The sequence below is a fragment of the Arachis ipaensis genome, chromosome B09 (genome assembly GCF_000816755.2).
Source record: "Arachis ipaensis cultivar K30076 chromosome B09, Araip1.1, whole genome shotgun sequence".
Taxonomy (NCBI): Eukaryota; Viridiplantae; Streptophyta; class Magnoliopsida; order Fabales; family Fabaceae; genus Arachis; species Arachis ipaensis.
In genome coordinates this window covers 44,969,471-44,985,117 of record NC_029793.2, presented here as the reverse complement: position 1 = coordinate 44,985,117, position 15,647 = coordinate 44,969,471, and the positions used below count along the sequence as shown (strand labels likewise).

At 36.9% G+C, this 15,647-nt stretch overlaps 3 protein-coding genes across 5 annotated transcripts; all 3 read left to right on the top strand.

Annotated features, from left to right (window-relative positions):
- Positions 349 to 8,378, top strand: LOC107615493 (uric acid degradation bifunctional protein TTL-like). Of its 3 annotated transcripts, none has more exons than XM_021111786.1 (7): positions 349 to 435; positions 1,132 to 1,207; positions 2,307 to 2,401; positions 6,554 to 6,771; positions 6,911 to 7,012; positions 7,987 to 8,080; positions 8,183 to 8,378. In XM_021111786.1, the coding sequence occupies exons 3-7, from the start codon at positions 2,398 to 2,400 to the stop codon at positions 8,359 to 8,361; spliced, it is 597 nt and encodes a 198-aa protein (XP_020967445.1). In that variant the 5' UTR covers positions 349 to 435; positions 1,132 to 1,207; positions 2,307 to 2,397; the 3' UTR covers positions 8,362 to 8,378. The 3 variants fall into 3 exon arrangements, with proteins under 3 accessions (XP_020967445.1, XP_016173038.1, XP_020967446.1); XM_016317552.2 differs by having other exon boundaries at positions 1,132 to 1,211; XM_021111787.1 differs by lacking the exon at positions 2,307 to 2,401 and having other exon boundaries at positions 1,132 to 1,211; positions 8,183 to 8,376.
- Positions 11,252 to 12,247, top strand: LOC110266835. The gene is made up of 3 exons (XM_021111869.1): positions 11,252 to 11,608; positions 11,715 to 11,950; positions 12,032 to 12,247. Exons 1-3 carry the CDS (start codon positions 11,470 to 11,472, stop codon positions 12,245 to 12,247), a joined length of 591 nt encoding a protein of 196 aa, XP_020967528.1. The 5' UTR covers positions 11,252 to 11,469.
- On the top strand, positions 12,287 to 13,148 carry LOC107617234. The gene is made up of 4 exons (XM_021111868.1): positions 12,287 to 12,298; positions 12,347 to 12,439; positions 12,515 to 12,616; positions 12,714 to 13,148. Exons 1-4 carry the CDS (start codon positions 12,287 to 12,289, stop codon positions 13,146 to 13,148), a joined length of 642 nt encoding a protein of 213 aa, XP_020967527.1.

Below are 15,647 nucleotides of genomic sequence, written 5' to 3'. Positions count from 1 at the left end.
CACGTTTAAGCTCCAGTTTAAGGTTAAACTGGAGCTTAAACGTGGAAATGGAGAAAGCAACCCTGGAGGAGAAATCAAGTAATATAACTAAAAACTCATGGAATTTGCATCAAAATCATACTGTTTGGATGGTTCATTGCTTTGTTATTCATTTAACCATTCTTGGTTACTTTAAGCTCAAGAAAATGCATAAAACAACTAAAACTAACAGAAAAATGCTAGTGAAACTAGCCTAAGATGCCTTGGCATCACATTCATCAGCCTATAAATATCTTGGTTACCATTGTTCAATGTTTCCTCTAATTCTCGGAGTTAAATTCTGACTTTCTCTAAACTTAATTTGTTTGCATTGAATCAGGTTCTCTGACGAGCGGGTATATCGGAGCTCTGGAATAATTTACTTGGGGTGTATTCCTGTACCTGCAGCTGTGACAGGTATTATCAATAGAGTAGAACCAATTTGCCTTGCACAAAGTCTTTTGGAGAATGTATTAAGTATTCATCTTTATATTTTTATTTGATATATTTTGTTTTTAGTTGAATTGGAGGATCATGTTGTATTATTTTTTTATTTTATCAACCTTCTTTTTTTAGAAGAGCTTGATTCAGAAATAGTCTATTAAGAAGAAGAAAAATTGAATTCTTGCTTGCTCAATCACCAATTGTGTTTTCCAAATTAAAATGCTCTTGTAAATGTAGGCATGACATTGCAAACTAAAAATTTACTTTTGATCTCTGGTTTCGCGTGATTAAAGAAGACTTAAAGTAAACCCTTTGATCCTTGATTTAATTATTTTTTATCAATGTGCTAGCTACCACCCAAAAAAAAATGCACCTTTTATTTTTTTATTTTGCATCAGATTTGAACGTGAAATGTATTTTATATTTTTTTGCTGCTAGCAATCTGAGTGAGTTGTTTCTTTTGTTAATTGAATGCCAAAATCAAGTAGAATTCAGTTTTTGAATACTATTCAGTTTTTAATCTGAGTGAGTTGTTTCGTTTCTTTTTGTGACAGCTGTGTACGCTTGATATTTTTATATTCCCCCCTTTTGATGAGCATGGTTATATAAGATGTTATTATTTGATACGTGTATTCCATGAGGAAAACTGAGGTCTTTTTTTGGATGCAGATTGTGAAGGCAAGACAGATCTCAACATTCGTGCTTTAGAGGTTGTGGAAGAACTTAGAACTAAAAGAGCAGACAAGTAGGTCAGTTATTAGTTATCACCCTTGAATGCTAATATCCATATGTCGTTGTCAGTGTTGTAAACTCTGGATCATACTTTGACCTTTTTCATTCCTTTGTTTTCCATTTGTCATTAAACTATTAAGATAGTTGTCTGATCATTATTTTAGAGGAGCATACTAACAATTCTTTTGACTTTCTAACCATTTCCAAACAGTCCATGCTCCTGTTAGTGGCTTTATACAAAGACAGGACATCTTTACCTCAACCTCTGCTAATTAGAATTTAGGTGAAAATAATTACAACCTCACAAGATGCACAAAATAATGAGTCAATCCTATGTATTCCATACTCAAAATAAGTCTTCATTTCTTTTATTCTATATATAGTGTTCTTATGTGATACAATTAATGGAGCAGTTTGATACTTTCATTTTGAGTGTTTTCAAGCATAAAACTATCCTCCATGTCATCACTTTTACCATTTTGATTTACCCCTTTCCATTTTTATATTAGTGACTTCGCCAACTCATATATTATATTTTAATAGTATAATAATTTCTCATTCTTTTATAACTTGTAGTGAAAAATATATAATGTATATCTGTGGGTGAACTGTTAAACAATTAATAGTCTAAGCTAACATAATAAGTGTCATCAGTTAGGGAAAAATTGTAATTTTCATTTCTGCATTATTATTCAAATGTTGCCAAGTAGACTCCATCAGTATAATATCATGGGAAGTAGGTATGTTTAGTTGAAAAACCTAAAAGCTTGTCCAAATATCATTATCCATTTGTGTCAGAAATAGGTTAAAAATGCAAGTATACTAGTAGATATATACAATAGTAGTGTAGCAGTATATTTGATACTAAAACTATGCATTTTGGTGTGTACTTTGGTGCTTGATTGATGAAATTACACGTTAAAAAAAAAGTTTTCCTGCCATGTTAGCTTATTGACACATAGATATATAGTGGGTACGAAAAATAACTAGCCCTTTTTTTTATAATCTCCTCCAGTAGGTCAAAGATTAATTTATTACAAGTTATATATACGTATATATTTTTATTTCTCAGATTAATATAATATTCCTCTTTTTCTTTTTCTGTTTTTAAGGAAGGAATTTTATTTTCCATTTCAAATATTTGCCATCGGACCCAGAGTTTCTTTCTTCCAGTAATTTTTTTTGAAAGTGCAGCATTTTTCAATGAGTAAGCAAATTTCTTCTACATTTCTCGTGCCTGTGTATTATCCTATATGCTATTAAATGCGTGTTTTATTATTCGGTTTAACAGTCAATCACCCATTCTATATCAAGTGTTAATTACTTACTTTTTTCTCGTGGTCTGCCTTTATTTTACGATTTGTCGTCGTTCCAATTTTTTCATCAAACTAGATATAGATAAGAGCTAGATTTCAAAGTCACGAGTTAGTGCAGAATATAGGGACGGTTTGACCGGATTCCTAGATTTTGCATTTGCCAATGCATCATCTGATGGGATGATACGTTGTCCATCTCCGAAGTGTGGTTTCCACCTCTTACAAAATAGAGAGGATGCGTTCGATCACTTGGTGATCAACCCTTTCCCGTCTACTTACACATTTTGGATCCATCACGGTGAGAGACGCGAGGTCGAGCCCTCTTCCGACGGACAAGAAGATCAATCTGAACAACATTTCAACGCCCCGATGCTTGATATCGTCCACGATGCATTCAACTTCTCAGGACTTCCCGGTCCCAAAGAAGACTTGGAGAATGAACCGGGCGGCGGTGCTATGGATGAGTTGCCTAACTTATACAATGAACCTAGTCGAGAGTCCCGCAACTTTCAATGCCTACTCGAAGACGGGGAGCAGGAGTTATACCCAGGATGTTCAAAGTTCTCTAAGTTATCTTTCTTGGTGAGGCTCTATCACATTAAGTCCATGTGCGGAGTGAGGGATAAGGCCTTCAGAATGATATTGGAGTTGCTCGCGGACGCGTTTGAGCATGCCCGGATTCCATCCACTGTGCACGATGCCAAAAAAGTCATAAGAAGACTCGGTCTCGAGTACAAGAAGATAGATGCATGTCTAAATGACTGCATGCTATACCAGGGCAACGACCAAGAGCTGACCAAATGCAAGCAGTGTGGGACATCGAGATGAAAGCATAAAACTAAGAAGAACTCTAGGGTGAGGATCAAGATGGTTATCAAGAAGAACGGCAAACCACAAGCGGCAAAGATTCTTCGTTACTTTCCCCTTATTCCACGATTGCAGAGGTTATATATGTCTAGTAAGACAGCCGTTGACATGCTGTGGCATAAGAGAGGTCCTAACTCTGATGGTATGTATAGGCATTCAAGGTATGCCGAGGCATGGAAGTCATTTGACGCACGATATCCCGACTTCTCTCGTGATCCGCGTAGTGTTCGCCTAGCATTAGCCAGTGATGGCTTTAACCCTTTTGAGAACATGAGCTCGAAGTACTCAATTTGGCCAGTGGTTCTTATCCCGTATAACATGCTGCCCAGGATTTGCATGAAACCCACTTCGTTCATCCTCTCTATGATTATTGCTGGTCCTAAAATGCCTGAAAATGACATAGACGTGTACCTAGAGCCGTTAATCAACGAGTTGAAGCAATTATGGAGGGGTGTTGAAACTTATGATGCAGTCGAGAAAAACACCTTCAAGATGCAAGTTGCGTTGATGTGGACAATCAGTGATTTACCAGGCTTGGGGAAATTATCTGGGTGGAACACGTACGGTGGGAGAGCTTGTCCTGCGTGCAATTTGGATGCTGAAAGTAAACGCCTTACACACAGCCAGAAATGGTGTTTCATGGGTTATCGTCGCTTTCTGAATCATGACCACAAATACAGAAAAGACCGGTACTCCTTTGATGGAAAGTTAGAGGATAGAGGTCCGCCTATTAGAGTCTCTGGTAGAGACATTCTCGGGCAGTTAGAGGGTGTGCATGTCCAATTTGGCAAGGTGCAATCGGTTACGGGGAAAAGGACACGCGGACAGCAAACTCCCATGCAAGACGAGACTCCTTGGAAGAAGAGGAGTATATTCTTTGAGCTGCCATATTGGGAGAACAATGAATTGCCTCACAACCTTAATGTCATGCACATAGAGAAGAATGTCTGTGACAACATAGTATTCACCATAATGAACGAGAAAGGTAAGTCTAAAGACCACATTAAAGCTCGAAGAGACCTCTAGTCGATGGGAATCAAGCATGATTTGTGGCCACGGAAAGATGGAAAGTACCCATCTGCCATCTTTACTATGACCAATCCACAGAAGGAGCTCTTTCTACGGACTATCAAGAACATTGTCTTTCCAGATGGATACGCTAGCAACATTTCCCGCTGCGTGGATTTACGACAGTGCAAGTTGTCGGGGCTGAAAAGCCACGACTATCACATTCTAATGGAATATCTACTTCCAATCGCGTTAAGGAATGCATTGCCTCTCCAGGTGTCTTCTGTCCTGGCGGATTTGTCATCCTTTTTTCGTCGATTATGCAGCAAATCCATAGACCCTCAACAACTTTCTCTCCTTCAGAGTCACGTGGTTCATACTCTGTGTCGCATGGAGACGATTTTCCCTCCTTCTTTCTTCACAGTGATGGTTCACTTGAGAGTGCATCTGGTCGAGGAGGTGCGTCTCGGTGGCCCAGTGCATTATCGGTGGATGTACCCAATTGAACGGTAATTATCAAACAAAATTATTAATTTTTGCCATTAATTAGTGCTTATGACACGTGTTATATTCCCAAAGGTACCTATGCCGTCTCAAGCAGTACGTGCGTAACAAATCACAACCAGAGGGCTCAATTGCAGAGGGATACTTATCCGAGGAGATTCTCGTATTCTGTTCAAAGTACTTAGATAATGTCGAGAGTAGGATAAATCGACCATCCCGTATTGATGATCGACCGCGTGAAGTCATTCCTGATGAGAGTGCAACCATGTTCCCAGAGGTTGGAAAGGCGGTCGGGGCTGCTTCTTTTTACACCCTCACACCAGCTGAAAAATTACAAGCTCACCGTCACGTATTGGTAAGTGACCAATACACATACATATGAAAGTGTATTTGAAAGTGTCTACTTCGTATGATTTTACAATATCTTGAGTAAGTGCATTTGAAAGTGTCTACTTCGTATGATTTTATACGGTTGGAGAACCTGAAGTGACATTTTTTGTGACGTTTGTAGTGAGTTTAGGGCGATCACAAAGAGAAAGTTACGAAGTAGGACAAGGTCAGAGTCTCACATAGATAGTGTTGTGCACAGAAAATTTTCTGATTGGTTCAAGCGTAAGGTGAAACGTTTTTTCATTTATACACATACATATTAATAAATGGTATCATATTATTCGTATCCCAAGATAATGAATAGTCAATTTGTTCACTTCCAGGTTACATTGGGAAGCAGCATGCACTCAAACGAATTGCAGTGGCTTGCATGTGGGCCCAATGTTCAAGTTAGCCGATATACATCCTACAACGTAAATAAATTTAAGTTCAGAACCCTATCGAGAGAGGAAGGGTTGAAAACTCAAAATAGTGGGGTGTATGTCACTTCTGACACTAGGAGTTACGCAAGCAAGCGCGATAGTAATATTGCCGTTGGTAGCGTCTCGTATTACAAAAAACTAGTGGACATCATTGAGTTAAATTACAGTGGTCAATTCACAGTCGTCTTGTTTAGATGTATCTGGGCAAACACCACATCCGGCAGAGGTATAAAAAAGGACTCTTTGGGACACACAGTGGTTAACTTCTCTCATCCAATTCATACCGGTGATCAAGAAGATGATGAACCGTATATTCTTGCATCCGAGGCTCGCTTAGTGTACTATGTCGAGGATGACGCTAATAAAGAATGGAGTGTGGTAATCCATGTGAACCCAAGGGACATGTTTGAAATGGGTGAAGATATAGGACAGTGTAACTTCAAATTTTCTCCCCAACCGATTCTAACTGGGTTGGCTGAGTTTGACGTCGAAGGTTTGTCATTGAGACGGGACGACGATTTGGAGGAACCAACCACTGATGCCATCGATAACTGCGACGAGGCTGCCTAGACATAGATGTCTTCGGAGACTAATTCTAGACATGGGCGCTATTTTTATAGTGTATATCACTGTTGAGGGTTATAAGATCGCATAAATATTAATTAGCATCTAGCATGTAATAGGTTCTCAGAACTTGGATACACCTGATGTATATTCCTATTTATTTATAATTAATTTACCTGGAGAATATGATTTTTTAAACATATGTATTGCTCAATTTATTTAACCAAGTAAGATGTTACTAGATTGTAATTGACACTATATATTGACTGACATGATCTTTTTTTCCAGGGAAATTGGAAGAGAGGGACCTCTTTCTTTGTGCCTCTAGCGTCTTGTTTTGCAATGCGATGATCGAGGCCTCCCCGTTCTCTTCACTAGAGCACGCAAGGTCATTCGCAAGAAACCTGTGGTTCAACACATTGCCCATTCAGTCATGGCTGGACACATTCTCAGCACACAGGCACTTATCAGATGCTATTACTTTTGCGCGTGGGGATATTAGGATGGTAAGTTGCCATGTGTCTACTCGCCTAAAGGCTACTTGGCTTTATTTCAACCCGCCATAGCAAATCTAGATGTTTATTGTCTTTAATTAAAAGGCACCTTCGAAAGGGGCTAACATATCTGAAAAAATGGACATTGCAGGGATTGCTTCAATACCTATCAGAGTACCGCAAGAAATTCGGCTTCGGGTTCGTGACTAGCACGAACCTGCACCTTTCGCAACAAATACTGGAGGAGGTGCAGGTACCATTTTTAATCTTTTTAACACGTGATTGTATGATTTAAGAAAAATAAATAAAAATAATAATAAGGGAGTAATTGAATGAGAAGAGAAGCAAAGAGTGTGAGTGGGATTATAATAATTTTGTCCGATGAGTTAGGAAGAATAATGGGGTCGTGAATGAAATTGGGATGAAGACTTGTGGCTCTGTTGGGGATGCTGGTTACATCATCATATTATTGATTATTAACAACAACTCTTAATTGAGTGCATCTAGTTAACTCAATCCTAAAACCCTATAGTTTGTAAGATTACAATAATAATTCTTTATGCATTTTTGTATATTGATAAGTATATTTATTTTCCTCCTAAGAAAATAAATATACTAACTTTTGAACATGCTGTCTACGTGATTATGGGTGTGCCTTGAATTCAGGTTTCTATTTTTGTTTGTTGTTTCTTCTTCCAATTAAAGAATGGAGGAGGCAGTTCGTTACTTTTGAGGAGGAGGTGTTTACCATCTTCCTTCCCATCATTTTTCCATTTGATTGTGACGACTTCATGATTGAGTTACTAAACATGTTTGTTACTTGTTAGGTACAATTACTTTGTGATTTTTTATTCACGCTAAGAAAATTGTTTGTTTAGTGTTTTTAGTTAAAATAATTTGACGTCACAGATTGAGCCTCTCTTATAATTTAGAAATTGTTAGTTAGTTTCAAAGGACTAATTAATTAGTTCATCATTTGGTTTGATGTGACAACTAAGAAATCACCACTCTAGTATTATACCATGTCTTTTCCTTGGACGCTCCTAAGTATGACTTTCAGTGATATTATTTAAAGAAAGAAAGAAAGAAATGGAGGAACAGCTTGGTATATATTTTTGACCTATATTTCTGATCTATACCACCATGTCAATTCAAATTTGTCAAGCATGTCCATTACTGATATATATTTCTGATTGGTCTGGCTGATTTTGGCATGTTCTTGTGCAGGCACGATATCAGAATAGTCTGCAAGTTGAACTTGAAACGGCGTCTCGGGAGGAATTCACTCTTATAGAAAGACGTCTTACGAAACTATGGGAACGTAAGCCAAACCAGCAGTTTATAACATGGCGCTATTTTGTGCTTTGTTTTTTGTAAAATTTGTGACTTCTAATAACTTGTTTGCTTATGGTGTATGCGTCAGGTTTGTCTTCGGAAAAGACTCTAGAAGTTTCGGAAGAGACTGGCGAGGTGGTTCAAGATTCAATGCTCGAAGATGACGTTGCGCCAGATAGTTCTGATGAGATTGTCTCTAAAGGACACCAACCTTCCATCGTAACCTTTGACCTCAATAAAACTCGAGAGGAGAATGATATTTGCTGACTGCTCTCTTTATTATTAGTCTGCCTTATCTCATGAAATATTAGGACTGAACTGAACAAAGTGACTATTTGTGATTATTCATTTGCCCATTGAATTCGATGAAATGATAATGAATTTGGAATAGATTAATCTCAAATTACTATATATCTAACATTAGATTTATTTAAGTTTTGCATGCATAAATTTATTTTTTTATTTTATTGTTTATCTTATTTTATTTTTTATCTAATTTATGTTTTTCACTTTGAAATTTACCAGTGATCAAATTCTAGACCTTTTAGATATGAAGTTTTGATATCATGTCATAAAATTATTTTTTCCAAAATTTTTAACTTGTAGAAAAAGACAACAGAATAGTTATATTGTTAACAATATATTATTTAATTTTGATAAACATTTTGATTGAATCAATATAATCAACGGTATATGTCTGCCTCCTTTCTCCTTCATCTCACTGAATAAACATAAATGAAATAATAATAATATATGAAGCAGGGGAAATTAAAATATTAAATGAGCACAGAGTTATTTAAAAATGTTTAATGATTTGATAGTAAACATTTTTTATAAATATACGAACGGTGATTCCAAAGACACATATAATTCATCAATGATTTTCTTGAAAGCTGGAGAATCATTGACTCCAATATGTGGAACATTTATCAATTTCTTAGTTTACTAGTCAGAATATTATAATCAGCAAAAGTAAAAAGCTCGATTTGAATAGCTTCTTGAAATAGCCAATAGGCCTTTCTTATCAATTCACTTAATTCATCATCTGCTCAAGTTTACACTACTCATGATTAATAAATATAAAAGTAAAAAAAAGAGAGAAGAAGAACACAATAGATTACTTCAAATATGTAACCAAAATAGTTTCTAATATTTCTTAAAAATTAATATATACAGAACACAATAATTTGTTCGTTAAGTATTTATGTTTTTTTTATTAGTTTAAATTTTGAAAGAAATAATATTATGATATGATATTAGAATTTTATATCTAAAAAATTTAGAATTCGATCTTTAATAAATTTTAAAAATAAAAAATAACATAAAACAAATAAAAACAGAAAAACTATGAAAAATTAAATAAATCTAAAAAAGGCATTTGTTTGAAAATGAGTGTTAAAAATATAACACAATAGATTATTTTTTTATTAATTTAATTTTTTAAAAAAATTAATTTCATAATAGGAACGATGAAGAATAAAATATAAATTTATAAAAAGCATATATATTATTCCAGTTTATGGAATTAATTAATCTATCGGTATGATATATAAACAAATAAGTCATATATACTGAATATTTTCTTAGTAGCGATATGCAAATGATAATATTAATGTATGAATTGAAGAGAGTAAACAAAACAACATTTTATATTAATGTATGAATTGAAGAGAGTAAACAAAAACTATTAGCGTCTATTATAAAATTAAATAAATAGACCTAACAAGCTTGGAGAATAAAATTAACATAAATATTTGTTTATAAATATATAGATAACAAACTAATATAATCGTTAAGTATTTATTTTTTAATTGTAATTTTTCCTTCAATACCTACTAATACTTTTAAAAAAGATACAAAAAACCGAAAAACACAAACTTAAATTTTAAATTAGATAAGCCACCGCCCCTTAATTCCTTATTTTTTTCCTAATACCAATAATCCTTATTGTTGCTTGCTTCGTCCAGTACCTCTCCTCCACGTCCGTCTCTGCGGTGTGCCAGCGTCCTGGAGCCTCTTCCCTCACTGTCCGATCCCCGGTGGTTCCTCTCTTACCCTCAAACCAGTCATCCCGCTGAAAGTAACCACGATTAATCCTGGATATTATTATGCTCTAACCTACTACTAATTTCATTCTCCAACTGCATCCTTCCATGCTCTAACTCACCTTCAATTCATCTCTCTCTTTTTTTAATCTGTCATTATCTTCATTTTAAGCATGCTATTGCTGATCCTAATAATAATAGTTATCTACGACGTACATTCATTATATTATATATTTAATTAACAAATACTCTGCTTATATATTAGGATTACTAATTACTAATTAATTAATAAGTGTCAAGTAATGAGAGACGTTTAGGCACCAAAAACAAAATTATAGAAACAGCATAATCTTACTCTCTCGTCTTGGCTAATGATATCCTTTCTGATTCCCTCTCACCCCCAGTTATTAGTTTTTCATAATTTCTCTCATTAATGAAGAGCCACCCTGCACCATGCGAATAAGTGTCCCTTTTACATTCATACGTTGCAATGTCTAGTTAGATTTATTTTCTTTTAATATGATTAATTAATTAAGCTTCTTCAAGAATTTGCTGCAATTCCACATTGAAGTGCTATTTTTTATTTTAAATTGAGTATTATTATTGTACTATTTTGAGTATGTTTGGAAGAACCCGAATTTTATGTGTATTAATCTAATAGTTAGACTTTTTTGCAATTCTATTCCAATAGTACACCACATTCTTATGGTTCTAGGCATTATAGAGAAATTGGAAGTACGTCAATGTTAGTTTTATGTCTAACATATTTGATTTCCTTGTTAATATACTCTTTTAATTGACAAACTCATGTACTCTCGTATTTTTCGAATGCAGTTGGGACCTCTGATAATTTATATTATGATGTACATATTAATTGTTATATTCATGTTAATAAAAATGATACATGATTAATTATATTTAACATAAATAATTGAATAAATTGTGAATATATCAATTTTTTTATGCCCCACATATTTGATTTCTTTGTTAACATGCTATCTCAACTCATGTACTCATGTACTCATGTAACTGGGGTATGCCGGTGTCCTTTTTGCATATTAATTTATATTATTATGTACACATTAATTGTTATTACTTCATTATAATTCAAATGCGGTTGGGAAAGATGCCTCGGGTAGGTCGTTTCACGAAGAAAGCCCGTGTAGACACAGCATGTCAGCAGCCTCAAGTGGGAGGTCATGCGGCTTTAACTTCGCAGAGAGCGGACTGCCCAATTCCGCCGCCCAGTGGCAGTAGTGCCCCCACATCCTCGTCTTTACGCCCCTTTCGTCCGCCCCGAACCGAACCACTGCCTGCTCCATAGGCTTCCATGAATGATGTTGAAAACTCGGGGCCAGACGCCGAGGCAGATGAGGTAGATTCTTTTGACCAACATGTTGATAACCTTTTAGCTGCACAGGATGCTCAGAAGCGCAAGACCACAGAATTTTGGGATGTTAAAACAATTGGTATAAGAAAACTTATTTAATTCTACATTTTATTGCCCCATTTTTCTATGATTTATTCGCAGCTTGACTCCAATGGTAGCTAACTAATAATTAATATTTTTTACAGAATCCGATGGCACAATCAAACAAGTCAAACTGAGTGTGAAGGAAGCTATGAAGCCACCTAACGGAAGAAAGGTTGTACTCAGGTTTAACAGTGCACTGCAACCAGTTAGGGATGAAGCAGGTTTACTGAGCGGCGTTATGGGACTGCTAGGATCTGACTACACCAAATTCCCAATCTGCGAGAGGGACTGGAGAAAGGTTCGCACCAGGGACAAGGTCTATAATGAAATAGTAAAGGTAAAATGTTATTTTTATTTCTTCGTACCATTCCAAACTCATACTTTGAACACTACTCACAGCTAAATTCTAATGTTTCAGGAAATGTTCCATTTTGAAGAAGATAGTAGAGGAATTATAAAGTCTGTAATATTCAAGATGCTGGGAAGGGCTTGGAAGGAAACGAGAAGCAGATTATACCATCGCTACTATGACACAGAACTTTCACTTGCAGCAAATATTGAAAACTGCCCAGATGGAATTACTGCGGAACATTGGAGAAAGTTTCTCGATTATCGCAATAGCGAAGAGACATAGGTAATATAGTTTTAGTTTCATATCAGACAAAGTCCATTTATGTTACATTTAGTTCGTTAGAACTAGTGTCTAGTAACTCTTAATTTGATGGCATGACAGGAGAAGTGTAAGAAAAATGTCGAGAATCGATCAAAGCAGCTTTACACCCACATCGGCGGATCGAAAAGCTTGGCAAGGCACGGAGAAGAAGAGGTAATCTAATTTTGAGAATGTTTTAGAATTATCTGTTCCTCTACCTTATTCACTTTGTCGTCATTATTGGTACAGTCGGAACGACAAGGGAGGAGAGTTAGTAGAGGAGAGTTGTATCTCTTAACGCACAAAAGAGATGATGGCTCCTATATCCATGATGCGGCTCGCGCTATTGGAGTAAGTAATGTGTTTTTAGTTTTTTAAATTTTATTGGAAGTATGTGCGGTTAGCGACTAGCTAATAAATGCTCTTAATTGCTTATCTATGTGTGTAGGAAAGAATTGAGGCTATTGAGCAAGGCGATGAATCTTCTAGACTGTTATGCCAGAATGATTCGCTTGCTCAAGCTCTCGGAAAAGAGCGCCCGGGTAGGGTGCGTGGCATGGGGTTGGGACCGACTTCTAGTCAAGTCTTTGGTATGAATTCCCATCAGTCGAGCAATAGTTTTGAAAGGAAGGAGACTCAAAGGGTGCTGCTTGAACTGCAAGCAGAGTTGGTAGTAGAGAAATTGAAAAGGAAGGCAGTGGAGGATGAAGTAGCAACCGAGAAGACCAAAAGACAGTCAGTGGAGGATGAAGTAGCAGCTGGAAAGGTCAGGATGCAGGCAATGGAGAGTGCTTTGATATGTCTACTTCAAGGGCAAGGTAGGGAGCTGCCATCAGACGTCGCCACATGGATGAGTGCGTTGGAGGGACAGATTAGAAAGTAGTTCTTAGGATTGTGGAACCTTTTCTTCTTTCAGATATACACTTTTATTTTGTTGATTATGCAACTCTTAGTAAGGAGTACACTTTGTTGATATTCGGATAATTATATTAATTAAGTTAATGGTTTTGCTATTGTCGTTTACCCTGCAATTTATTTTTCGGGATTTTAAATAATTTAACTTACTAATATTAAGAACAATTAAAAAAAAACGAAAAAAATGTACATTGAAATAAAAAAAAGCGTGATTGCCAGTGTACAAAACAGTATTTTTGCGGCCATATAACTGAAAAATAGTGGCGGTTGCGAACTAGCCGTTAGGAATTTGAAAATTCGGGTTAGGAGATAGCGGCGGTTTTAAACCGCCGCCAGTTACATTTCAAAAAATATTGGCCGTTAAACCGCGACGTTTTCAAACCGCCGGTAAATGCATTAGTCTTTAAACCGTGGCCATTAAACAGCGGCGATTTCAAACCACCGAACATTTCGTGTGGATCACAGATTTTCAGATCGCGGCGGTTTAAAACCGCCGCTAAACATTGCGACACTAATTCTGGGTTTTGCGGCGGTTGTGCCAGCGGTTCCTGAGAACCGCCGCAAAATCATATAACCACCCCCTAATAGGCGACGCTTAACGAACCGCTGGAATCCCATTTCGTGGCGGTTTAAAATCGCCGCAAATCACTCCAGGAACCGCCGCTATTTTCTAGTTCTCTTGTAGTGAAAAGCCTTGCTTTTTACTTTCCATTCACACTTATGGCACCCAAAGTTGGAGAATCCTCTAGAAAGAGGAAAGGGAAAGAAGTTGCTTCCACCTCCGAATCTTAGGAGATGGAAAGATTCATCACCAAAGCTTATCAAGACCACTCCTATGAAGTAGTGGCAAAGAAGAGGGGGATTTCTGAAGTCCCCTTTAGGCTAAAAAAGAATGAGTACCCAGAGATCCGAAGAGAAATTCGGAGGAGAGGTTGGAAAGTCTTAACCAATCCAATTCTGAAAGTTGGAATCTTGATGGTGCAAGAGTTCTATGCTAATGCATGGGTCACTAAAAATCATGACACTAGTGTGAACCCACATCCCAAAAATTAGAGCACCATAGTCCGAGGGCGACCCTTGGATTTCAGCCCAGAAAGTGTAAGGTTGGTGCTCCATTTTCCAATGATGTAAGGAGACCCACATCCTTACACTAGGAGAGTCAATTTTGACCAAAGGCTAGACCAAGTCCTTTCAGACATTTGTGTGGAAGGAGCTTAGTGGAAGAGGGATACTCAAGGCAAGCCTATCCAACTGAGAAGGCTTAAACTCAAGCCCGTAACTAGAGGATGGTTGAAATTTATCTAACACTCTATCATTGATGCCAAGGCATCATAGGCTAGTTTCACTAGCATTTTTCTGTTAGTTTTAGTTGTTTTATGCATTTTCTTGAGCTTAAAGTAACCAAAAATGGTTAAATGAAGAACAAAGTAATGAACCATCCAAACAATATGATAAATTGAAAAGGAAGGCAGTGGAGGATGAAGTAGCAGCCGAAAAGACCAGAAGACAGGCAGTGGAGGATGAAGTAGCAGCTGGGAAGGTCAGGATGCAGGCAATGGAGAGTGCTTTGATATGTCTACTTCAAGGGCAAGGTAGGGAGCTGCCATCAGACGTCGCCACATGGATGAGTGCGTTGGAGGGACAGATTAGAAAGTAGTTCTTAGGATTGTGGAACCTTTTCTTCTTTCAGATATACACTTTTATTTTGTTGATTATGCAACTCTTAGTAAGGAGTACACTTTGTTGATATTCGGATAATTATATTAATTAAGTTAATGGTTTTGCTATTGTCGTTTACCCTGCAATTTATTTTTCGGGATTTTAAATAATTTAACTTACTAATATTAAGAACAATTAAAAAAAAACGAAAAAAATGTACATTGAAATAAAAAAAGCGTGATTGCCAGTGTACAAAACAGTATTTTTGCGGCCATTTAACTGAAAAATAGTGGCGGTTGCGAACTAGCCATTAGGAATTTGAAAATTCAGGTTAGGAGATAGCGCCAGTTACATTTCAAAAAACATTGGCCGTTAAACCGCGACGTTTTCAAACCGCCGGTAAATTCATTAGTCTTTAAACTGTGGCCATTAAACGGCGGCGGTTTGAAACCGCCGAACATTTCGTGTCGACTACAGATTTCCAAATCGCGGCGGTTTTAAACCCCCGCTAAATATTGCAACGCTAATCTTGGATTTTGCGGTGGTTGTGCCAGCGGTTCCTGAGAACCGCCGCAAAATCATATAACCACCCCCTAATAGGCGACGCTTAACGAACCGCTGGAATCCCATTTCGTGGCGGTTTAAAATCGCCGCAAATCACTCCAGGAACCGCCGCTATTTTCTAGTTCTCTTGTAGTGAAAAGCCTTGCTTTTTACTTTCCATTCACACTTATGGCACCCAAAGTTGGAGAATCCTCTAGAAAGAGGAAAGGGAAAGAAGTTGCTTCCACCTCCGAACCTTGCGAGA

Bases quoted from the DNA above. Each gene is read 5' to 3' on its own strand.
- LOC107615493 (XM_021111786.1), top strand. The intron at 7,013-7,986 runs GTACCATTTTTA...GTTCTTGTGCAG, and splicing joins AAATACTGGAGGAGGTGCAG to GCACGATATCAGAATAGTCT. The intron at 8,081-8,182 runs GTAAGCCAAACC...TGTATGCGTCAG, and splicing joins TCTTACGAAACTATGGGAAC to GTTTGTCTTCGGAAAAGACT.
- LOC110266835 (XM_021111869.1), top strand. From the start codon at position 11,470: ATGAATGATGTTGAAAACTCGGGGCCAGACGCCGAGGCAGATGAGGTA. The intron at 11,609-11,714 runs GTATAAGAAAAC...TATTTTTTACAG, and splicing joins TTGGGATGTTAAAACAATTG to AATCCGATGGCACAATCAAA. The intron at 11,951-12,031 runs GTAAAATGTTAT...CTAATGTTTCAG, and splicing joins TCTATAATGAAATAGTAAAG to GAAATGTTCCATTTTGAAGA.
- LOC107617234 (XM_021111868.1), top strand. The intron at 12,440-12,514 runs GTAATCTAATTT...TTATTGGTACAG, and splicing joins CAAGGCACGGAGAAGAAGAG to TCGGAACGACAAGGGAGGAG. The intron at 12,617-12,713 runs GTAAGTAATGTG...CTATGTGTGTAG, and splicing joins ATGCGGCTCGCGCTATTGGA to GAAAGAATTGAGGCTATTGA.